Source organism: Aphis gossypii, chromosome 2, assembly GCF_020184175.1.
Source record: "Aphis gossypii isolate Hap1 chromosome 2, ASM2018417v2, whole genome shotgun sequence".
Classification (NCBI taxonomy): domain Eukaryota; kingdom Metazoa; phylum Arthropoda; class Insecta; order Hemiptera; family Aphididae; genus Aphis; species Aphis gossypii.
The window spans coordinates 29,734,542-29,762,106 of record NC_065531.1 but is presented as its reverse complement, the minus strand read 5'-3'; the positions used below and the strand labels follow the sequence as shown (position 1 = coordinate 29,762,106).

The window sequence follows — 27,565 nt, the reverse complement described above, 5'->3', positions numbered from 1 at the left end:
ACTGTACACATTAAAAAAACGTCGGTTTATCATATAGAACAACAATAATATGGAATATCTAAGAATTTAAAGTCAAAAAATACGATTTACTGTTTTTTTGAAAAAATTTTATTTTGTATATTACTTGGTGAAGGAATAAGTTTTCAGGTTCAAAATTCCACATATATGATCTACTGCGTTGCCTCAATCATGTTAAATCATAAAAATGGAAAAAATGTCAAATTTATTTTTTTTATTCGGTCCATGCAGCCACGTGTTGGCAGTTTTTTCTAAAAAATCTAGTTTTTCGTATTTTTAACAATGTAAAATTGATATAATCATTTCACAAATGCACTGTACACATTAAAAAAACGTCGGTTTATCATATAGAACAACAATAATATGGAATATCTAAGAATTTAAAGTCAAAAAATACGATTTACTGTTTTTTTGAAAAAATTTTATTTTGTATATTACTTGGTGAAGGAATAAGTTTTCAGGTTCAAAATTCCACATATATGATCTAATGCGTTGCCTCAATCATGTTAAATCAAAAAAATTGAAAAAATGTCAAATTTTTATTTTTTATTCTGTCCATGCAGCCACTTGTTGGCAGTTTTTTCTAAAAAATCTAGTTTTTCGTATTTTTCACAATGTAAAATTGATATAATCATTTCACAAATGCACTGTACACATTAAAAAAACGTCGGTTTATCATATAGAACAACAATAATATGGAATATCTAAGAATTTAAAGTCAAAAAATACGATTTACTGTTTTTTTGAAAAAATTTTATTTTGTATATTACTTGGTGAAGGAATAAGTTTTCAGGTTCAAAATTCCACATATATGATCTACTGCGTTGCCTCAATCATGTTAAATCAAAAAAATTGAAAAAATGTCAAATTTATATTTTTTATTCTGTCCATGCAGCCACTTGTTGGCAGTTTTTCTAAAAAATCTAGTTTTTCGTATTTTTAACAATGTAAAATGATATAATCATTTCACAAATGCACTGTACACATTAAAAAAACGTCGGTTTATCGTATAGAACAATAATAAACGGATTATCTAAGAATTTAAAGTCAAAAAATACGATTTACTGTTTTTTTGAAAAAAACTTATTTTGTACCTATATTACTTGTGAAGGAATAAGTTTTCAGGTTCAAAATTCCACATATATGATCTACTGCGTTGCCTCAATCATGTTAAATCATAAAAATGGAAAAAATGTCAAATTTATTTTTTTTATTCGGTCCATGCAGCCACGTGTTGGCAGTTTTTTCTAAAAAATCTAGTTTTTCGTATTTTTCACAATGTAAAATTGATATAATCATTTCACAAATGCACTGTACACATTAAAAAAACGTCGGTTTATCATATAGAACAACAATAATATGGAATATCTAAGAATTTAAAGCCAAAAAATACGATTTACGGTTTTTTTGAAAAAAATTTATTTTGTATATTACTTGTGAAGGAATAAGTTTTCAGGTTCAAAATTCCACATATATGATCTACTGCGTTGCCTCAATCATGTTAAATCATAAAAATTGAAAAAATGTCAAATTTTTATTTTTTATTTGCATGCAGCACGTGTTGGCAGTTTTTTCTAAAAAATCTAGTTTTTCGTATTTTTCACAATGTAAAATTGATATAATCATTTCACAAATGCACTGTACACATTAAAAAAACGTCGGTTATCGTATAGAACAATATAACGGATATCTAAGAATTTAAAATCAAAAAATACGATTTTTACTTTTTTTGAAAAAAACTTATTTTGTATATTACTTGGTGAAGGAATAAGTTTTCAGGTTCAAAATTGCAAATATATGATCTAATGCGTTGCCTCAATCATGTTCAATCATAAAAATTGAAAAAATGTCACATTTTTATTTTTTAATTTGTCCATGCAGCCACTTGTTGGCAGTTTTTCTAAAAAATCTAGTTTTTCGTATTTTTAACAATGTAAAATTGATATAATCATTTCACAAATGCACTGTACACATTAAAAAAACGTCGGTTTATCGTATAGAACAATAATATAACGGATTATCTAAGAATTTAAAGTCAAAAAATACGATTTACTGTTTTTTTGAATAAAACTTATTGTACCTATATTACTTTGTGAAGGAATAAGTTTTCAGGTTCAAAATTCCACATATATGATCTACTGCGTTGCCTTAATCATGTTAAATCATAAAAATGGAAAAAATGTCAAATTTATTTTTTTTATTCGGTCCATGCAGCCACGTGTGTTGGCAGTTTTTCTAAAAAATCTAGTTTTTCGTATTTTTCACAATGTAAAATTGATATAATCATTTCACAAATGCACTGTACACATTAAAAAAACGTCGGTTAATCGTATAGAACAATAGTACAACAGAATATCTAAGAATTTAAAGTCAAAAAATACGATTTACTGTTTTTTTGAAAAAAACTTATTTTGTATATTACTTGGTGAAGGAATAAGTTTTCAGGTTCAAAATTCCACATATATGATCTAATGCGTTGCCTCAATCATGTTAAATCATAAAAATTGAAAAAATGTCAAATTTTTATTTTTTATTCTGTCCATGCAGCCACTTGTTGGCAGTTTTTCTAAAAAATCTAGTTTTTCGTATTTTTCACAATGTAAAATTGATATAATCATTTCACAAATGCACTGTACACATTAAAAAAACGTCGGTTTATCGTATAGAACAATAATATAACGGAATATCTAAGAATTTAAAGTCAAAAAATACGATTTACTGTTTTTTTGAAAAAAACTTTATTTTGTATATTACTTGGTGAAGGAATAAGTTTTCAGGTTCAAAATTCCACATATATGATCTAATGCGTTGCCTCAATCATGTTAAATCAAAAAATTGAAAAAAAAAAAAAATGTCAAATTTATATTTTTTATTCTGTCCATGCAGCCACTTGTTGGCAGTTTTTTAAAAAATCTAGTTTTTCGTATTTTTAACAATGTAAAATTGATATAATCATTTCACAAATGCACTGTACACATTAAAAAAACGTCGGTTTATCATATAGAACAACAATAATATGGAATATCTAAGAATTTAAAGCCAAAAAATACGATTTACGGTTTTTTTGAAAAAAATTTATTTTGTATATTACTTTGTGAAGGAATAAGTTTTCAGGTTCAAAATTCCACATATATGATCTACTGCGTTGCCTCAATCATGTTAAATCATAAAAATTGAAAAAATGTCAAATTTTTATTTTTTAATTTGTCCATGCAGCCACGTGTTGGCAGTTTTTTCTAAAAAATCTAGTTTTTCGTATTTTTCACAATGTAAAATTGATATAATCATTTCACAAATGCACTGTACACATTTAAAAAACGTCGGTTTATCGTATAGAACAATTATATAACGGATTATCTAAGAATTTAAAATCAAAAAATACGATTTACTGTTTTTTTGAAAAAAACTTATTTTGTATATTACTTGGTGAAGGAATAAGTTTTCAGGTTCAAAATTGCAAATATATGATCTAATGCGTTGCCTCAATCATGTTCAATCATAAAAATTGAAAAAATGTCACATTTTTATTTTTTAATTTGTCCATGCAGCCACTTGTTGGCAGTTTTTCTAAAAAATCTAGTTTTTCGTATTTTTAACAATGTAAAATTGATATAATCATTTCACAAATGCACTGTACACATTAAAAAAACGTCGGTTTATCGTATATAGAACAATAATATAACGGATTATCTAAGAATTTAAAGTCAAAAAATACGATTTACTGTTTTTTTGAATAAAACTTATTTTGTACCTATATTACTTGTGAAGGATAAGTTTTCAGGTTCAAAATTCCACATATATGATCTACTGCGTTGCCTTAATCATGTTAAATCATAAAAATGGAAAAAATGTCAAATTTTTTTTTTATTCGGTCCATGCAGCCACGTGTTGGCAGTTTTTTCTAAAAAATCTAGTTTTTCGTATTTTTCACAATGTAAAATTGATATAATCATTTCACAAATGCACTGTACACATTAAAAAAACGTCGGTTTATCATATAGAACAACAATAATATGGAATATCTAAGAATTTAAAGTCAAAAAATACGATTTACTGTTTTTTTGAAAAAAACTTTTTTGTATATTACTTGGTGAAGGAATAAGTTTTCAGTTTCAAAATTGCACATATATGATCTAATGCGTTGCCTCAATCATGTTCATCATAAAAATTGAAAAAATGTCAAATTTATTTTTTTTATTCTGTCCATGCAGCCACGTGTTGGTAGTTTTTTCTAATAAATCTAGTTTTTCGTAGTTTTCACAATGTAAAATTGATATAATCATTTCACAAATGCACTGTACACATTAAAAAACGTCGGTTTCGTATAGTAGAACAATAATATAACGGAATATCTAAGAATTTAAAGTCAAAAAATACGATTTACTGTTTTTTTGAAAAAAACTTATTTTGTATATTACTTGGTGAAGGAATAAGTTTTCAGGTTCAAAATTGCAAATATATGATCTAATGCGTTGCCTCAATCATGTTCAATCATAAAAATTGAAAAAATGTCACATTTTTATTTTTTAATTTGTCCATGCAGCCACTTGTTGGCAGTTTTTCTAAAAAATCTAGTTTTTCGTATTTTTAACAATGTAAAATTGATATAATCATTTCACAAATGCACTGTACACATTAAAAAAACGTCGGTTTATCGTATAGAACAATAATATAACGGAATATCTAAGAATTTAAAGTCAAAAAATACGATTTACTGTTTTTTTGAAAAAATTTTATTTTGTATATTACTTTGTGAAGGAATAAGTTTTCAGGTTCAAAATTCCACATATATGATCTACTGCGTTGCCTCAATCATGTTAAATCATAAAAATGGAAAAAATGTCAAATTTATTTTTTTTATTCTGTCCATGCAGCCACGTGTTGGCAGTTTTTTCTAAAAAATCTAGTTTTTCGTATTTTTCACAATGTAAAATTGATATAATCATTTCACAAATGCACTGTACACATTAAAAAAACGTCGGTTTATCGTATAGAATAATAATAATATGGAATATCTAAGAATTTAAAGCCAAAAAATACGATTTACGGTTTTTTTGAAAAAAACTTATTTTGTATATTACTTTGTGAAGGAATAAGTTTTCAGGTTCAAAATTCCACATATATGATCTACTGCGTTGCCTCAATCATGTTAAATCATAAAAATTGAAAAAATGTCAAATTTTTATTTTTTAATTTGTCCATGCAGCCACGTGTTGGCAGTTTTTTCTAAAAAATCTAGTTTTTCGTATTTTTCACAATGTAAAATTGATATAATCATTTCACAAATGCACTGTACACATTTAAAAAACGTCGGTTTATCGTATAGAACAATTATATAACGGATATCTAAGAATTTAAAATCAAAAAATACGATTTACTTTTTTGAAAAAAACTTATTTTGTATATTACTTGGTGAAGGAATAAGTTTTCAGGTTCAAAATTGCATATATGATCTAATGCGTTGCCTCAATCATGTTCAATCATAAAAATTGAGAAAATGTCACATTTTTATTTTTTAATTTGTCCATGCAGCCACTTGTTGGCAGTTTTTCTAAAAAATCTAGTTTTTCGTATTTTTAACAATGTAAAATTGATATAATCATTTCACAAATGCACTGTACACATTAAAAAAACGTCGGTTTATCGTATAGAACAATAATATAACGGATTATCTAAGAATTTAAAGTCAAAAAATACGATTTACTGTTTTTTTGAATAAAACTTATTTTGTACCTATATTACTTTGTGAAGGAATAAGTTTTCAGGTTCAAAATTCCACATATATGATCTACTGCGTTGCCTCAATCATGTTAAATCATAAAAATGGAAAAAATGTCAAATTTATTTTTTTTATTCGGTCCATGCAGCCACGTGTTGGCAGTTTTTTCTAAAAAATCTAGTTTTTCGTATTTTTCACAATGTAAAATTGATATAATCATTTCACAAATGCACTGTACACATTAAAAAAACGTCGGTTTATCATATAGAACAACAATATATGGAATATCTAAGAATTTAAAGTCAAAAAATACGATTTACTGTTTTTTTGAAAAAATTTTATTTTGTATATTACTTGGTGAAGGAATAAGTTTTCAGGTTCAAAATTCCACATATATGATCTACTGCGTTGCCTCAATCATGTTAAATCAAAAAATTGAAAAAATGTCAAATTTATATTTTTATTCTGTCCATGCAGCCACTTGTTGGCAGTTTTTTCTAAAAAATCTAGTTTTTCGTATTTTTAACAATGTAAAATTGATATAATCATTTCACAAATGCACTGTACACATTAAAAAAACGTCGGTTTATCGTATAGAACAATAATATAACGGATATCTAAGAATTTAAAGTCAAAAAATACGATTTACTGTTTTTTTGAATAAAACTTATTTTGTACCTATTACTTTGTGAAGGAATAAGTTTTCAGGTTCAAAATTCCACATATATGATCTACTGCGTTGCCTCAATCATGTTAAATCAAAAAATTGAAAAAATGTCAAATTTATTTTTTTATTCTGTCCATGCAGCCACTTGTTGGCAGTTTTTTCTAAAAAATCTAGTTTTTCGTATTTTTAACAATGTAAAATTGATATAATCATTTCACAAATGCACTGTACACATTAAAAAAAAACGTCGGTTATCGTATAGAACAATAATATAACGGAATATCTAAGAATTTAAAGTCAAAAAATACGATTTACTGTTTTTTTGAAAAAATTTATTTTGTATATTACTTTGTGAAGGAATAAGTTTTCAGGTTCAAAATTCCACATATATGATCTATGCGTTGCCTCAATCATGTTAAATCATAAAAATGGAAAAAATGTCAAATTTATTTTTTTTATTCGGTCCATGCAGCCACGTGTTGGCAGTTTTTCTAAAAAATCTAGTTTTTCGTATTTTTCACAATGTAAAATTGATATAATCATTTCACAAATGCACTGTACACATTAAAAAAACGTCGGTTTATCATATAGAACAACAATAATATGGAATATCTAAGAATTTAAAGTCAAAAAATACGATTTACTGTTTTTTTGAAAAAATTTATTTTGTATATTACTTGGTGAAGGAATAAGTTTTCAGGTTCAAAATTCCACATATATGATCTAATGCGTTGCCTCAATCATGTTAAATCAAAAAAATTGAAAAAATGTCAAATTATATTTTTTATTCTGTCCATGCAGCCACTTGTTGGCAGTTTTTTAAAAAAATCTAGTTTTTCGTATTTTTAACAATGTAAAATTGATATAATCATTTCACAAATGCACTGTACACATTAAAAAAACGTCGGTTATCGTATAGAACAATAATATAACGGAATATCTAAGAATTTAAAGTCAAAAAATACGATTTACTGTTTTTTTGAAAAAACTTATTTTGTATATTACTTTGTGAAGGAATAAGTTTTCAGGTTCAAAATTCCACATATATGATCTACTGCGTTGCCTCAATCATGTTAAATCATAAAAATGGAAAAAATGTCAAATTTATTTTTTTTATTCGGTCCATGCAGCCCCACGTGTTGGCAGTTTTTTCTAAAAAATCTAGTTTTTCGTATTTTTCACAATGTAAAATTGATATAATCATTTCACAAATGCACTGTACACATTAAAAAAAACGTCGGTTTATCATATAGAACAACAATATATGGAATATCTAAGAATTTAAAGTCAAAAAATACGATTTACTGTTTTTTTGAAAAAATTTATTTTGTATATTACTTGGTGAAGGAATAAGTTTTCAGGTTCAAAATTCCACATATATGATCTACTGCGTTGCCTCAATCATGTTAAATCAAAAAAATTGAAAAAATGTCAAATTTATATTTTTTATTCTGTCCATGCAGCCACTTGTTGGCAGTTTTTCTAAAAAATCTAGTTTTTCGTATTTTTAACAATGTAAAATTGATATAATCATTTCACAAATGCACTGTACACATTAAAAAAACGTCGGTTTATCGTATAGAACAATAATATAACGGATTATCTAAGAATTTAAAGTCAAAAAATACGATTTACTGTTTTTTTGAATAAAACTTATTTTGTATATTACTTGGTGAAGGAATAAGTTTTCAGGTTCAAAATTCCACATATATGATCTACTGCGTTGCCTCAATCATGTTAAATCATAAAAATGGAAAAAATTTCAAATTTATTTTTTTTATTCGGTCCATGCAGCCACGTGTTGGCAGTTTTTTCTAAAAAATCTAGTTTTTCGTATTTTTCACAATGTAAAATTGATATAATCATTTCACAAATGCACTGTACACATTAAAAAAACGTCGGTTTATCGTATAGAACAATAATATAACGGATTATCTAAGAATTTAAAGTCAAAAAATACGATTTACTGTTTTTTTGAATAAAACTTATTTTGTATATTACTTTGTGAAGGAATAAGTTTTCAGGTTCAAAATTCCACATATATGATCTACTGCGTTGCCTCAATCATGTTAAATCATAAAAATGGAAAAAATGTCAAATTTATTTTTTTTATTCGGTCCATGCAGCCACGTGTTGGCAGTTTTTTCTAAAAAATCTAGTTTTTCGTATTTTTCACAATGTAAAATTGATATAATCATTTCACAAATGCACTGTACACATTAAAAAAACGTCGGTTTATCATATAGAACAACAATATATGGAATATCTAAGAATTTAAAGTCAAAAAATACGATTTACTGTTTTTTTGAAAAAAACTTATTTGTATATTACTTGGTGAAGGAATAAGTTTTCAGTTCAAAATTGCACATATATGATCTAATGCGTTGCCTCAATCATGTTAAATCATAAAAATGGAAAAAATGTCAAATTTATTTTTTTATTCGGTCCATGCAGCCACGTGTTGGCATTTTTCTAAAAAATCTAGTTTTTCGTATTTTTCACAATGTAAAATTGATATAATCATTTCACAAATGCACTGTACACATTAAAAAAACGTCGGTTAATCATATAGAACAACAATAATATGGAATATCTAAGAATTTAAAGTCAAAAAATACGATTTACTGTTTTTTTGAAAAAAACTTATTTTGTATATTACTTGGTGAAGGAATAAGTTTTCAGTTTCAAAATTGCACATATATGATCTAATGCGTTGCCTCAATCATGTTCAATCATAAAAATTGAAAAAATGTCAAATTTATTTTTTTTATTCTGTCCATGCAGCCACGTGTTGGCAGTTTTTTCTAAAAAATCTAGTTTTTCGTATTTTTCACAATGTAAAATTGATATAATCATTTCACAAATGCACTGTACACATTAAAAAAACGTTGGTTTATCGTATAGAATAAAATAATATGGAATATCTAAGAATTTAAAGCCAAAAAATACGATTTACGGTTTTTTTGAAAAAAACTTATTTTGTATATTACTTTGTGAAGGAATAAGTTTTCAGGTTCAAAATTCCACATATATGATCTACTGCGTTGCCTCAATCATGTTAAATCATAAAAATGGAAAAAATGTCAAATTTATTTTTTTTATTCGGTCCATGCAGCCACGTGTTGGCAGTTTTTTCTAAAAAATCTAGTTTTTCGTATTTTTCACAATGTAAAATTGATATAATCATTTCACAAATGCACTGTACACATTAAAAAAACGTCGGTTTATCATATAGAACAACAATAATATGGAATATCTAAGAATTTAAAGTCAAAAAATACGATTTACTGTTTTTTTGAAAAAAACTTATTTTGTATATTACTTGGTGAAGGAATAAGTTTTCAGTTTCAAAATTGCACATATATGATCTAATGCGTTGCCTCAATCATGTTCAATCATAAAAATTGAAAAAATGTCAAATTTATTTTTTTTATTCTGTCCATGCAGCCACGTGTTGGTAGTTTTTTCTAATAAATCTAGTTTTTCGTAGTTTTCACAATGTAAAATTGATATAATCATTTCACAAATGCACTGTACACATTAAAAAAACGTCGGTTTATCATATAGAACAACAATAATATGGAATATCTAAGAATTTAAAGTCAAAAAATACGATTTACTGTTTTTTTGAAAAAATTTTATTTTGTATATTACTTGGTGAAGGAATAAGTTTTCAGGTTCAAAATTCCACATATATGATCTACTGCGTTGCCTCAATCATGTTAAATCAAAAAATTGAAAAAATGTCAAATTTATATTTTTTATTCTGTCCATGCAGCCACTTGTTGGCAGTTTTTCTAAAAAATCTAGTTTTTCGTATTTTTAACAATGTAAAATTGATATAATCATTTCACAAATGCACTGTACACATTAAAAAAACGTCGGTTTATCGTATAGAACAACAATAATATGGAATATCTAAGAATTTAAAGTCAATAGATACGATTTACTGTTTTTTTGAAAAAAACTTATTTTGTATATTACTTGGTGAAGGAATAAGTTTTCAGTTTCAAAATTGCACATATATGATCTAATGCGTTGCCTCAATCATGTTAAATCATAAAAATTGAAAAAATGTCAAATTTATATTTTTTATTCTGTCCATGCAGCCACTTGTTGGCAGTTTTTCTAAAAAATCTAGTTTATCGTATTTTTAACATTGTAAAATTGATATAATCATTTCACAAATGCACTGTACACATTAAAAAAACGTCGGTTTATCGTATAGAACAATAATATAACGGAATATCTAAGAATTTAAAGTCAAAAAATACGATTTACTGTTTTTTTGAAAAAAACTTATTTTGTATATTACTTGGTGAAGGAATAAGTTTTCAGGTTCAAAATTCCACATATATGATCTAATGCGTTGCCTCAATCATGTTAAATCATAAAAATGGAAAAAATGTCAAATTTATTTTTTTTATTCTGTCCATGCAGCCACGTGTTGGCAGCTTCTTCAAAAAATCTAGTTTTTCGTATTTTTCACAATGTAAAATTGATATAATCATTTCACAAATGCACTGTACACATTAAAAAAACGTCGGTTAATCGTATAGAACAATAATACAACGGAATATCTAAGAATTTAAAGTCAAAAAATACGATTTACTGTTTTTTTGAAAAAAACTTATATTGTATATTACTTGGTGAAGGAATAAGTTTTCAGGTTCAAAATTCCATATATATGATCTAATGCGTTGCCTCAATCATGTTAAATCATAAAAATGGAAAAAATGTCAAATTTATTTTTTTTATTCTGTCCATGCAGCCACGTGTTGGCATTTTTTTTTAAAAAATCTAGTTTTTTGTATTTTTCACAATGTAAAATTGATTCGCAATTCATTTCTTTGTATTTTTATTAATTTAACGGATTTTTTCAGAGAATGTACTTATTGTCGAGCTGTTTTTTAAAACCATTTTATCAATTTTCAGATTTTTACAGAAATGGCCTTTGTTCCAAGCAAAAAAAAATTATGAAAAAGTTATTTTATATTATATTGATGATGTTTGCAGCCGTTACATTTTTTTGACCGTTCCCATATATTTTTTCATTTTATGGTTCAAGGAGTTTTATATCAATTTCTAACCTATATGTTTTTATATTTTACTTTAGATCTATTTTTTAAGGATATCACTTTTAACAACGTCTACTTTTAGAATTTTTTTATCTCATTAGTGTGCGTTTGAGTGAGGATGAGTGGAAGAGTATTTAGTTTTACATAGCCCGCCGAGTCCATAAAATATTAATTACTTACAAATAGAGCCAAGAATTAATATTCTTAATATATAATTCTCATGATTAAAATGTTCTTTAAAATTTTAATTTTTTTTTTGTTTTTTAAATATTTATACAAGCTGGTAGCTATAGTGGTTTAAAATTATATTTTAAAGTAAAATTACGGCGATTATACATTTAATTTTTAAGATGTTGTTGATCTACGCATCTATGTAGTCGAATTGCCTGTACATTGCGCCGGACAAGCTGGAAATACGATAATAGTAATTTATTGAGTCGTGCTGTAATATAGTGGCATATATTTCTCGCCTACTGCAGGTATATACATAATACATAAGTAAATACACATTCACTCAAAGGCACTTAATTTTTATCATCAATGAATTAATAACAATCAAACAAATGAAAACGTGTTTAGCGTATTAGTGCTACTATAACCAATGAAGATCTGGTTAACCGCTTATAGTTTTAAAATATAATTTAATATTTACATTTTAAAAAGAAAAAACGATTATCAATGGTTACATAAAAACACGGGTACGTACTTGTAATCTTCAACATCGGTTATTAACATTATTCGTACTCGTACTTGTAGATTTGTAATGCTGTAATAGTATTATATTATTAGCCGACTGTAGAGTATTATAATATTCTGTACGTTATGCGCATATCACAAAATATAATATATAATAAATACAAAACAACTTATTATAATGTTCTATACACATTCATAATTATTCCCATAGTCCTTGAACTGCACTTAAAACATTAAGACGGGACAAAAATTTGCAATAGGTCGTAACTAATAACTATAGATTATTTTATAATTCAATAGTCATTTAACGATGTATTGTTATTATAATGTTTTCTATATACTTATACAATAATCGATACATTTATTTTGTTTGTCGATACCACGAATAATAATGATTTTACGGCGCTTTTTTGTGTTAGTAACACATTATTACTTATAATTTACACGTTGCACGTAGGCACGCTTTCTTTGATATGTATTACGTACATGTTATGTATTACGTAGTATATTATATTACACTATATGCAAACGTGCTTCCTTCCGGAATACTGGTATGGCGAACGAAACGTATATACAAAACTATTAAGCTGAAATCTCGTCGATTTATATAAATCAAATAAATATGAATCGTGGATTCGCAACCACTCTATCATATGTACTGTGATGTCAAATAGCTTGTAATATGGTATTAAAACTTACAGTTGCGTGTATTGTATACGCGTATGTATATATATTTATCTTTTATGACTGTGTTTTGTGAATAATTTATTCAGACAACAGTTGACTTTGTTTCTGAGAACATAATGCCCGAATACCTACATTAATAAATAATAGTATACATAATAGTCATACTAGTATAATACCATAATACCTTAATTACCGGTTTTATAATTATTTCATCTATATGTACTGCAGGGACCGTGTTATTATTAGTATAATATGTCTTAATCCTGTAAGAGCTTGTTAAACGTATTATATTTATACATATTTGTGAATTATATACCATTTTTATTGTTGTATTATATAGCAACGCAAGCCACACCATTGTTACAATTCGTTATATTATTATGTTTTAATTTATAATAATTTATGAAGTAGATACAAACAGCGCAACGCTTACACATCACATACACAGGTTCACACACAATTTACTTACATATAGGTATAGTTCAGTATCCTCAGAATTAGCTCCGGTACTCTGCAGAAACACTGAAGCACTAACGCAACTACAGATTGAGTTGGTACGCGTACGTTTCGTATTACGAAGTTGATTGGTGTTACCGACATAAGTATAAAAATACACTTATTATTCATGCCATAGTGTAATTGTCGTGAAGTTACCCACAGGGCCACAGCTATACACATATATAATATTATTTATTGATTCGCATACCTTGACGTCGACGATTCGGCCGGCGCTTCTATATAGTGATGAGTAGACATGATGATTAGTGGCGGATTTACGAGAGTGGTCCATGGGGTCTGGATCCCCTCCCCAGACACTGATATATACAATATGTTTCTTTTTTTGTCTACAGACAGTCGAACGTTGTACTGGCGCACTATTATAATTAAAGTAAAATACTTTAGTGCGTTTAAATTACAGTTTACTTTTTTTTGTAGTTAGGTACCTGACAGTACATTAGTTATAGTAATAATTTTCTGCACAACTCAAAACAGTTAATTTATTTAATGTTTAATATTAAATTATAAGTTATAACAAATAAATGTTTTCGTTTAGTGATATTTAATTTAATTTTATTATTTAATTGGTTTTTATTTGATACAGGTATATTAGTATAAAATTCCAAAACGCTATGGTAAAATTACTTTATGGTGTGTTAAAATCGTGACTACGTACTTTCGATTTGTTTTCTGCTGATATTTTAATATTAACCAATAAATAATACATACATACATATATATTATGTCGCATCCGTTTCGTGAAATGGATAAAAATTTCATCCAGTTCGCGAAACGGAACTCTTTTTTTTTTTACACATCGCGTAATTACACAATGAGGATAACTTTACACGAAACGGACATGGATGTTTAGGGCCGAGCCACACTAAAGTGGTTTTCAAAATCGCTAGATGAAAACGCACTGCATAGAATATGAGCGCATCAAACTAGTGCGACAAAAACGCGCGTTACCGCGTGCAACCGCTGTTTTGCGTTTTTGCACGTGGTAACGCGCGTTTTTGCACGCGGTAACGCGCGTTTTTGTCGCACTAGTTTGATGCGCTCTATATTATATGCAGTGCGATTTCAAGTGGCGTGTTTTAAGCGCGATGAAAATAATGTTTTCACCGCTCTTCAAAACTGCTCGGCCCTAAAAAGCCGGGTCCACTTCGTGAAAAATTATCCATATTGTGTGATTACACGATGTGTAAAAAGAGAAGTTCCGTTTCGCGAACGGGATGAGATTTCTATCCATTTCACGAAACGGGCCGGAACGCTAAATAGATGCGACATATTATATATATATATTGTATATATTATTATGTATCTCGTAACTCTGGTTTTTCATTTCGCATCATATAATGTATTGATTCTAGGAAAAAAATGAATACAGTATTATATTATTTGATACTTTGATATTTTTTCACTTATTATAGATATAATGTAATACAACTCATCAATTTAATTCAAAATATTTGTCGTTTAATACCTATAGTTTATCTACCAATATACGAGTACAAAGAGTTTTAGTCAGTTCAGAGAGCGCATAAGGACCTCAAAAACGTTTAAAACCCTAATAGTATTAACTCTATTGTTTTATTCCCACATCAATGTTTTACAGTCGATAATTTATGCATTTTTCATTTTTATAAATAATTTAATAACTATGATTATTTTTCAAAATATGTGTAAATAAAATTATTATAATATCAATAGATTTTACTAGTAAACAAATAGTGAAACATTAAATAATTATTTATGTTTATTCGTTATAGATTATATTATAACTAAGCGTACTATAATATAGTATTAAATTAATATATAGCTCAATGTGTTCTATACTTTTTATATTGCAATAAAATATTTAAGTATATAAATTGAAGCTATAGCAACTACATTAATTATTCTTTGTTGTTAATGATATAGGTACAATATGTCATCATGTATTTATTTACCTATGTAATTATAGCATTATAAAATTATTTCATTCTTGATCGGTTTTAAAGTAAAAATAAAGTTGGGGACAAAATATTTTTACTGGGCGACATTCGTGTCACTTAATTTTCTAGTTTAAAAAAATGCACTGTTATAATTTTATAAATGATATTGGTATTAATGTTATTTTTCTGATCGACTGGTACACTAACTAATAACTATGAAACATTCCTTAGTTTCACGGTATATACTACCGAACATTCATTTTTGAGGTAATGTATGCCCTGCATTATTTTTTCCGGCGTATGAAAAGAATATCTATTTAGGTATAATCATCTATTTCAAATATTAAATTTGGACGGCGGTAAGAAAATAAACCTGTGTAGCGGTGCTATGAAGTTTTCATTCGCCCTGGCAAGGTTCTAATAAACTAATATCGATATCTTTTGTAAAATTACACATAACTAATTTATTTTAAATGGTTAGTCAAATAAAAATGTGTTCAACATATAAGTAAAAATAAAGATATATACAGTGTCGGCCCGGCTTAAGATTGGGCCCACGGCATAATAATTTACAATTAACAATTTTACAAAAAAAAAAAAAGGTTTTTTAAATTATAATATTTATAAACATATAACATAAAGGTAATTACTAATTACATTTTCCGTGTACATTTAATATAAAATTAAAATGTTTTATCATTAAATAATTAAATAAAATATACAAATTTAAAATAATATTTTTAATACTTTTTAATAATACTATAATATACTTAGTAAATAAATAATATATTAAATACAAATATTTATAATCAATTGTTCAATGTTTACAAATTGATTCGATTGGAATCCTAATCCGGAATCGCGAGTAAACTTAATATTTTTTCCATTTAGGTATGGGCCCCTAATTTATAAAAATGTCTAGGGGCCCCCGGCGATTGCCGGGTGGCTCGGGCAGGCCAGACCGACACTGGATATATAACTATCACAAGGTTAGGTTAGGTATAGAAAATAAACTATTAGTTTTTATTATTATTTTTTTATGTTTTGGTTTTTAACTATTTAATTTTTCATCACTGATGTCTAGAGTATGATATACAATTTTAGATTTTAGTAGCAAATTTCATACAAATAACAATTTAACATGTGGTAAATGAATACGTCTTTGTTGTATACCTAGCTTACAATTTAGGTAATGTGTAAATAATATGTTTACAAAATACTGAAAACATTTATAATATTTCCTGAAATTTTAAAGAAGGATGTTACTATGCCAGCCCTATGGCAACTCAACTTTTATGATGTAAATCTATTAATATTGGTTCGGTGCACAATGTAATAATAATGAAAAAAATGTCCATCCATCAGTTTTAATAATATCTGACAATTACCATCCATAACTAGCAATCATACTACAAGAGGCATACATTTTTTTAAATACTAGTTATCTAGTTAAATAAAGTCGATAAATCTTTTTGTTACAATTATTTCAACTCATGGTATTTAAACTAGAAGTTTTATGAATTTATATAACGATAACAAATTTGGATGTCTTAAAATACATATTTTAATCAGTTTTATCTTATGGACATTGAACAATTATTCTTATTTATTTATCTGAAAAAGTGTTTGTTAGTTTTTAAATAAACAAAAAGGAATTCAACGTTTTTAATTCGTTTAGGTAAAAGTTAATAGATAGTACATTTATAAATAAATTACTTATAGGATATAAGTATAATGTAATAAAAAACAAGAAATCCAAATTTGTTTTTAAAATCTATATCGCGTAATTAAATCGATTATTATTTAGTACCTAGGTTAAAATGAAATTAGATTTTCTTAGTTTCGTACTTTCGTGTAGAACAGACCATTTCGAACCACTTTAGTATTCATGTAATTAAGACAATCCTTTGTGATTTTAAAACTTCTACCAGTGGGTGGCAATTGATCGAACACTGCGTAGGGACGACATTGTCTTCTAGATATATATCTGTATAGGAGTAGAGTAAGAGTAAAAATAATACAATTATTAAAATTCATGATAATTCGTGACAGATAATGATTTAATTAATTTAATACTTTATTTGTTATGACAATGACTCATATCGCGAGACATGAATCATCTCATACACTCAATTCACCTTGGTTCAAATGTTTATATTCAAGGACGCGGCAAACATTATCAGCTGCAGAATAATATGATTAATAAATTGACCTTGAATTCAGTTTGATTCAGTGGTTATCAGGATTTACCGTACTGCCCCAGTGCGTACCTTGTACAATGGTCGTCATCGAACATGGCGAGCCAGTAGTAACACTGTCACGCACGTTGGACATCCCTGCGCCGTTGCGATATGCCGCGGTATTATTCATACTAATTACTTGGTATAAGGTAAGGTACGAACGACATTATATTCGTAACCAAACCATTATTATCGTGGATTGTGGTCTCACATTTTTGCGCTCAACGCCTCAACAGTCAACTGATTTTCAGACTTTCAGATTGTAAGAGTAGAGGCTAAAGGATAGAAGATCGATTAAAGTTCAGAATTCGTAAACGCACCGCCGGCCCTGCAGAACGGAGTACGCATTACGAAGTCCGAACCAAATCCGGATTGGCGAAGACAGGCATAGCGTTTTAACCGGTAATAACCAACTCGTGGTTGTCATCAGTGGCCATCCGTTCACCGGCAACAGTACGCGCCAACGGGTGTCATCAGTTACGAGGTTTACATCGTAACAACTTCGACAGGAACCGAGAGCACTATCACGAGTTAGATTAATCATGGCAGGAGGCGACAATATGGGTGATTTCCATCAAATACTCACTAGTTTGCTGAGTACTGACAATAATGTGCGGCAGACCGCCGAGGTAAATTTATATTTTTTACTGTAGGTCGGTAACAGAATAGATGGCTAATGTTCTGCATTGACCTCATTGGGGGTGCAGTTGTCAAGTCCTTCAATTGTCTCTAATCCTTGGTTTTTTGTTTGTCTATCTATACATTTATACATTTATCAATTTACTCTTTGAATGATTTGTATTGATATATGTGTGTTCCAAGACCATGATTGCTTTTGAACTCTGTAATGTTTCTGTTCATTGTCAGTTTAAGTCTTGAGTATAAGTATTGATATCCATCAACTACTTGTTGATTTTTATGTATGTGTACGGCTAAAGTTAATAGATTTATTTTATATAACTTGTGTTAAAAGTTATTGCTCAATTGTTCATAGGTAGTTATGATTTAGTAGAAATGTTAATAAATCATTTGTTTTGATTTTATTTCAATAATTCATTTAATATTATTTAAAGCATGATACCAATTCTTTAACTTGAATTTGAAGTTTCATGATTAGACTAATTTAAGCCAGGTTTCTCTAAATTGTTTTATTCTGTATTCTTTTAAAAACCTAAAAAAAAAAAATAGTTGCAAGTCAAACTATAATCAACTTTATGTGATAAATGAAAATATAGGGTAGTGGAAATTCTTCTTTGTACTTGGGTTTTAATTTTTTCTTTGGTAATTAAATGATTTTCATTAAATATTTTTTCAGAAATAAATGAATTCAATAAATTTGTTTTAGTATTTTTAAATTGTCCTATTAATTTTTATCTCTATAATAAATTTATAATAGATTTTTCTAAGATAATTAATAAGGTACCTACTTAATAGTTGGTATAATATATGTATTGATAGTAGGTACCTATATTTAAAATATGTTCGTTTTTTTATTTTTTACTTAAGCTTAAATCATAAAACCATATTTTTATTTTGTTTAGGAAACTTATCAAGCGTTACCTTTAGAAACAAAAGTATCATATTTATTCAATGCTGTACAAAATCAAGCTGGTGATATAGATGAAAAACAAGTGGCAGCCGTAATGTTGCGCAGACTTATGGCCAATGAATTTATGGATTTTTATTCTCCCGTTAGTTCTTTTATTTACTTTCATGTATGAATTTAATTGTTTTTTTACTAACTTATTATAATATTTAATATAATAGTTGTCACCTGAAAATCAGAAACAGTTTAAAGACAATTTGTTATTAAGTGTAAACAATGAAAAAAATGACATATTACGTAGACGTATGTGTGATGTTGCTTCCGAGGTAGCTAGAAATCAGTTGGATGAAGATGGTAATAACAGTTGGCCAGAATTTTTGAATTTCCTGTTTCAATGTGCTAATTCTCCTTCAAATGATATGAAAGACTCTGCACTTAGAATGTTCACGTTAGTAAAATATTTTAATTACTTAAATTAAGATTTGTCTTTTATTCCTTTTTTTATGGTTAATTAAAATTTTTTTTTTATTAGAAATGTACCTGGTGTTTTTGGAAATCAACAATCAAACTATTTGGTTGTGATAAAACAAATGCTTCAGCAATCATTAAATGTACCTGATTCAAATGTAAGTCTTAGTATATTATATTAGTTGCTTATGAATTTCACCTATTCATTTTGTTATAGGTCCAAATACAAGCTGTTAAAGCAATTTGTGCTTTCATATTACACCATGACAAAGTTATAGAGATTCAAAAACAATTTACTGATTTATTACCAAACATGATGAGAGTAAGACTTTTTTAAAAATTTGAGTGAAACAAAAATTTACTGTATTTTTTTTTAATAGATAACAAATGAAAGCTTGGAAGCTGAAGTAGATGATTCGTTGATTAAACTATTGGTCGATTTATCTGAAAACGCGCCAAAGTTTTTAAGATCTCAGTTGCCTAATATAGTAGAAATGTGTTTGAGGGTGATTTAATTATTTTATGTTAGTATCGTTCAGAGTTATATTTTTAATGTTTTTAGTATCTTGGAAACGAAGAGGCAAGTGAATCATACCGTCAGATGTGCCTTGAAGTAGTTGTTACATTAGCTGAAACAGCTCCAGCAATGATGCGTAAAGAATCGTCTAAGTATATTGTTCAGTTAATTAGACAAGTGTTGGAGCTTATGGCTACTGTAGAAGATGATGATGATTGGGGTACCCAAGATGATCCGGATGAAACTGACCAAGAAAGGTATTATTACTTTGTAAAGGTGATTCAGTTCCTTAATATTCATTTGAATATTTCAAATTATTTAATGTATTTGTGTATTATTTGTTTTAAGTATGAGTGTTATAGCTGAATCTGCACTGGACAGACTAGCTTGTGGTCTTGGCGGTAAAACAATGTTGCCACATATATTAAGTAATGTTTCATCAATGTTGGCAAATCCAAATTGGAAGTATAGGTAGAACATATAATAATTAAAAAATATTTTATTTCTTTGTAGTTATCTATATATTTTAATATTTTAGGCATGCTGCACTGATGGCAATATCTGCTGTGGGTGAAGGTTGTCACAAACAAATGCTGCCTATGCTACCAGAAATTTTGGATGGAATTTTAAACTTTTTACAAGATCCAGTGAGTAATTTAATGTTATAATTATAAACAATGTTATCACTTTAATGTTGTCATTATTTATTTAGCATCCTAGAGTAAGATATTCCATGTGCAATGCTATTGGTCAAATGGCAGCAGACTTTGCTCCCACATTTCAAAAAAAATTCCATGAAAAAATTGTACCTGCTATATTACTTTTACTTGAAGATAATTTGAATCCTAGAGTTCAAGCACATGCAGGTAAATTATAATATACATAAATAAAAATTTTTTTTAAAAGTTCCAACGTTATTATTAATTATAAATTATTAAGTATAAAAAATTGGTAAAAAACATAATATTGATACAAATTATTTTATTTTAAGAAGCCTTCTAATGAATGCATTTTGACATTTTTACTTACATTTTCAATTATATGTACTTCAAATTCTTAAGATTTTTCAAAAAAATGATTCACTTAATAATTTGTGGTAAAAATGCATTTCTCATTTGAAGTACAAGTTTGTATGCCACAAAACTCCTTAAGTAGTTTTAATAATTTGAAAGTGTGGTCTTACAGTAACTTTAAAAATATCAAAAATTAGAATTTGAATAAATAAATTATTTTAAAAAAGGATATTAAGATAATTTTGTTAATTATATCATGGATTCATAAGAAAGAAAAAAATGATATAATTTTCCACTTAAACAATAACTATATGGTATTGATATATTATTATAAATTACCCTAATTCATTATTTTCATGTTTGTGTTTTAAAAATGTTTAATTATTGATATTAGTATTTATTTGAATTACATGTTTGTAGATATGTATTAGTAATATATTATTTATTTTCTTAATTATTTTTATTATTAAATGTGCAATTATTTTTAATATAATGAATCAATGAATATTTATAAATTATTTTTAGGCGCTGCACTTGTAAACTTTTGTGAAGATTGCCCAAAAAGAATACTTTTATCTTACATGGATCAGATTATGGTAAAGCTTGAAAGTATATTGCAAGCTCGTATTGCTGATCTTGTGGAAGGTGGTGGTAGACGATTAGTATTGGAGCAAATGGTAACCACTATCGCATCTGTAGCTGACACTTGCGAAGGAGATTTTGTTAAGTTTTATGACCATCTTATGCCATGTTTAAAAGAAATCATCCGTAATGCTATCGCTCCTGAGTTAAAGCTGTTAAGAGGAAAAACAATAGAATGTGTTAGCTTGATAGGTTTAGCTGTTGGTCAAGAGAAAGTAAGTTAATTAAAAATTCTATTATATTTATTTTATTGAAATGTGTTAAATTGTGTCTTATGTATAGTTTTTGGCGGATGCTAGTGATATAATGGATTTAATGTTGGCAACTCATAACAAAGATGAAAAACTCTCGGAAGATGATCCACAAACTTCATACTTAATATCATCATGGGCTCGAATGTGTAAAGTGATGGGTATGTGTTATTTAATCAACCACTTTTTTAAGTTTTAATTACTAATTCAAAACAACTTATTAGGTCCTCAATTTGAACAGTATCTTCCTTTGGTGATTGGTCCAGTAATGGCTGCTGCTTCATTGAAACCTGAAGTTGCATTACTGGATAATGATGACATGAATAATATGACTGACAATAATGAGTGGCAGTTTGTACCTTTAGGAGAGCAACAAAACTTTGGTATTAGAACTTCAGGTCTAGAAGACAAGGCATCAGCTTGTGAAATGCTTGTATGCTATGCACGAGAGTTGAAAACTGGTTTTGCTCCCTATGCAGAAGATGTTGTTAAACTTATGGTGCCTTTATTGAAATTTTATTTCCACGATAATGTTCGAATTGCTGCAGCTCAAAGCATGCCTAGTCTTTTAGAGTGTGCACAAATCAGAGGTATGTAAAAAATTAATTCATCTATATTATACATTAATTTTTTTCTTTGCCTGATATCAACAATGGAGTGATTCTTATTTATTGCCTTCTCTAGAAGAAATAAAAAAGATTAATATTTTTTATTTCTTCCTTTTAATAATAATCAATATGTTATCGAGTCGTTGAATAGTTACGTTCAAATTTATATAATAGGCTAAAAATAAATAAACTACTTAGTAGCACGGTATGTATAGTAAGTGGTTCCCACCTTTTTTAATTGAATGTCCCCTTTGTAAATTTTCTGAAATCTCATGACCCCCCTCCTCTACCCTTTTAAAGACCTTAACAGTTTTTTATGTTTTAGTGATACTAAATAACTAAATTTTACAAATAATCGTAATTTTATTAAGTTATTTCATAATCACTTTTCCTCACCAGTGCAGTATCTAAATTTCCCCTTGGTCGTGTACCATTTATTCATAGTATTTATATTGCCAATGACTCAACTTTAAGTAAAATGTGATCAGCAATTTTCTGTATCCACGGTTCTCAGTTTTTTTAATTATAAATTTTAATTTTTGAGTACTAATCATGTATTTTCCAAAAATGTACTTATATTTTTATATTTAATATAATATTTTATTTGAATGGTTGACTAAACGTCTTCCTTTATGTTAATAGATTATAGTTTTATAAAAAATAAAAGTATATATTCGAAAATATGTTTTATAATTAGCCTTTAAGTTTAAGAGGACATAAATATATGATATAAATAGCATTGTGTATAATATTTGAGTGAATTGTCTTATTTTAAATTTTTAAAATGATATGATAGCGTGTAAAGGTATCAAGTAAAGTGTTTGATCCTTTTTTGGGTTCCGTACTAAATGGTAAACCGTAAGACTATTACTAAGACTCCGCTGACCGTTCAGACTGTATCTTATGAACTGTGATAGTTACATCGTTGAAATTTTCACAGATGATGTATTTCTGTTGTTTTGTTGTTGCAATAACAACAAATACTGTAAAACAGAATATAACAAATATTTAAGGGAGGCTTCCATACAACAGACATGATTTTTTTACTATTTTTATAGATAATGGTATTGAACCCTTCGTGTGCGAGTCCAACTTGCTTTTGGCTAGTTTTTAATATTTATAAATTATTTTGTTTATAATAGGATCAGAATATTTGACACATATGTGGGGTTATATTTGTCCCGAACTTTTGCAAGCTATTGAATCTGAACCTGAACCAGATGTTAGTGCTGAGATGTATGATGCACTAGGAAAAGTAATTTACAATTATAATTTTAATGTAATTCAATTATCATATTTACTTTTAAATGTAATTTTAAGTGCATAGAATTATTGGGAACAGGATGTTTATCAGATAAATGGATGAAAGATCTATTGCATACTTTGGAAAAAAATTTAAATTCTCACTTTGAAAATGAAATTCAACGTTTAGAAAGGCGTAAAGATGAAGATTATGATGAGGTACAAATTGATGCAATTTTTCAGTTTATTTATTATTGTTAACTTTTAATATAAACTGTGATATTATTAGGTTGTGGAAGAAAGACTAGCTTTGGAAGATACTGATGATGTCTACAAATTAAGCAAAATGACTGACATTCTGCATGCCCTTTTTGTCACTTTTAAAACAGATTTCTTCCAGTATTTTGATCTTATTGTACATCAATTTGCTAAATTATTGGTAAGATTTTACTATGTTCATTTATTTCATATTTATAACTTTTTAAATTTTATAATATTTATATAGGATTCTGATAAGAGTGCATCCGATCATCAGTGGGGTCTTTGTGTCTTCGATGACCTTATTGAATTTTGTGGACCGGGTTGTGCTAAATATCAAGAATATTTTTTACGACCTATGGTTGGATATGTTACGGATGTTAACAGTGAAGTTCGTCAGGCAGCTATTTATGGCTGTGGAGTGTTAGGCATGTGTGGAGGACCTAGTTTTGCTGGTGTATGTGCTGAAATCATGCCATACCTTTTACAAGTGATCAACAACAGTGAATCCCGATCTGCTGAAAACATAAGTGCAACTGAAAATGCTGTATCAGCTATTGCTAAAATATTAGAATACAACAGTTCAGCTATTAATGTTAATGACATACTACCTCTCTGGTAAAACAAAAAAATCATTGTTCCATAATTTTGTTTAAAATATTATCAATATGTTTTTAGGCTGTGCCACTTACCGGTTTGTGAAGATACTGATGAAGCTCCTTTTGTATATGGTTACCTGTGTCAGCTCATCGAAAACCACCATCCTTTGGTATTAGGACCAAACAATTCTAATATCCCTACTTTAATAAAGATAATTGCTGAAGCATTTGTACGAGATGCAATTGACAGGTCACATGCTGTTGCCCAGAAAATGATTATGATTGTTAAAGGAATACAGGTAATTACATGTTAACTTGTATAATAAAAATAGACTTTTATATAAATTATATACATTTTTCAATTAATTCATTTTTTTACCAATTTTTTTTCATTTCTTTTCTAATCTTGCCTAAAAGTCTTAGATTCTTTTGTTATTATCCATATCATATCAAACAATTTGTAATTATTTTATCAAGCGTACTAATCAATTATTTTAGGTTTAAAAAATATAAAAGTTATCCAGAAAGTCACAATTTAAAAATGCCTACTGTTTTATTAAATTTATAGATGTAACTAAACTTATACCATAGGTTTTAATTAAATTTAAGTTTTCTTTTATAAACTAAATATTTGAGAATCTTTTTCAAGAATTTTGGTTTTGATTCAAGGAAAACTTTTTGTTTTAATTGTGCACTTATTATGTCACATTTACAACAGCATATTCCATTGACTGTTCATGATTTTGTTTATCTAGGTAGTATGTTCTTAACCATTAGCAACATTTGTGTTGAGCATCTTTCTGGGAATAGGTGTTTATTCTCTATTATTACTTTTAAAACAGTTGCTAACTATGCAATATAAAGTTGAGCATTATCACAATATTTTATTTTATATTAAAAATTAACATTTTTCTTCTGAAAATTCTATTATTTTTTTTGGTGTTAATGTAAAGATTTGTTCTATATCTGACTGTGAAAATTGGGGAAAGTTTAAAAATACAAGGACCTTGTGTTATTTGAATGGGATATTAACACCCTCTTATAGTCTGGATCTTGTACCCAGTAAAAGGCATACAAGTATATAAAATTGAAGAAGTATTTTGGTAGATTAAATTTTACAAATAATAACAGACATAAGGTGAGAGACTGTTGATAAGTGACTAAAAGAGATGGTATGTGTGTTCTATGCTAGTAATAAAAATATCTTGTGCTAATGTGCCATATCAACAAAAAATTATTTTTTTTAAAAATAATTGTTTCAAAAAACAATTCAGTACAATCTGAATATTCCATGAAGATATATTATGTACTTTTCAATTTAAAAAAAATGTAATCTCGTCTTTTGGATAGTTACATAAAATATTAATTGGTCATGTATAGTAAATGTGAAAATCTTAAAATAGACCAAATACCTATTAAAGTACAACTGAAATTGTATGTGAATATGTGACGACTGATGATAAAATATTTATTTCTAAATTATGATTATTGTTGATATAAGTGTTAAGATATTCAATTTTAATTAATTATTTTGTTATTTATTATATGATTTTAGGCAAACCAAGAGCTATTTAATGCATCTTTAGCTGTATTGAACCCGGAACAGATGAAGATGTTACAAAGTCTTCTAATGACTAATAATTGATTTTAACATTTACCCGTTAATGTTTTATTTTTGTGACAAATTTGAATCCTTATTATAACCCCGCTTCTACTATTTTTAATTTATATCATCACTTGTTATTTTTTGTTATATAGTAACAAAGTTAAATAATTTTGAAGATGTATTAAAAATATTTTGAATTTTAATACTCTTAAAAATTGAAGTTAAATTAATGTTAAAAACTTTTAAACATTGCAAGATTTAAATTGATATGTACTGCAACATTTGTAATATACATTTTTTTTTTTAAATCTTATTTTAGATCTTAAATACCAGTTATCATTGATGACACTTTATACTCACAATTTTATTTTATTATGTTAAATAATATTTACTGTATTTAACCAGCAATCAATAATTACATATTTTTTCATGCCGAATTAGAAAACTAAATTGTACACTAATTTATTATTTTTCCCTCAGATTTAGTAACATGTTACATTATTGTTATCATCTAACTCAGTAATTCTCAACCAGGATGACACAAAAAAATCAATGAGAAAAGGAAAAAAATTAAAAATAAATACATTTTTGCAAAAAAAAAATCATATTTTTTTATTCCTATTAATATCATGTTTTGAACGTTTTTTTTCTGTGTACTGTATTTTTTTTTTAATAATAGAATTATTTTTAAATATAATGCTTAGTTTTTTATTATTTTGATGATGCAGATTCTAGTGGTTAAAGGTGACATTAATAAAAAAAGGTTGAGAACTACTGATCTAACTCTATCAAAATATCTATGTACAATAGAAAATATTTGGTAGCAATTGATTGTTTATGCTTCTCTTTAAGAGTACCATCTAGATGATTATATTATATATTTTTGTAGAAATAAGAAGATTACTTTGAGTTTAATTTATTAATGCAATGTTGAATTATTTAAAAATGTGAATTATGAAAAAAAATCAATTTTTAAGATTAACGTGGATGTTGTGCTTACTATGGTTGAATCAAATTTCACAGTATCTTAGATTTGTTTATAAATGTTCTCAAAATATATTATTTTTAATATTGTGTTGGAGAAATTTTTTAGAAATGTAACTCACCTGCAGTATTTATGAATTTCCATTACTAAATATTGGTTTGCATTATTTCAAATATTCAATGCAGTTTTGACAATATTAATGAATGTACAATTATATAGTAAAATTTAAAATTAATATTATGGAAAAATTATAAGAGCCAGTGTTGACTTTTCTGGTTATTAGGAGTGCC

General features: G+C 27.2%; 1 protein-coding gene across 1 annotated transcript; it reads left to right on the top strand.

Annotated features, from left to right (window-relative positions):
* The first annotated feature begins 17,682 nt into the window (after positions 1-17,682).
* LOC114124802 (importin-5) lies at positions 17,683-27,272 on the top strand. The gene is made up of 19 exons (XM_027988171.2): positions 17,683-18,169; positions 19,082-19,231; positions 19,308-19,534; positions 19,619-19,712; positions 19,772-19,876; positions 19,935-20,060; positions 20,117-20,328; positions 20,420-20,542; positions 20,610-20,718; positions 20,784-20,937; positions 21,610-21,941; positions 22,009-22,138; positions 22,202-22,567; positions 23,728-23,840; positions 23,906-24,046; positions 24,117-24,266; positions 24,333-24,703; positions 24,764-24,983; positions 26,240-27,272. The coding sequence occupies exons 1-19, from the start codon at positions 18,083-18,085 to the stop codon at positions 26,327-26,329; spliced, it is 3,300 nt and encodes a 1,099-aa protein (XP_027843972.1). The 5' UTR covers positions 17,683-18,082; the 3' UTR covers positions 26,330-27,272.
* The last annotated feature ends 293 nt before the right edge of the window (positions 27,273-27,565 follow it).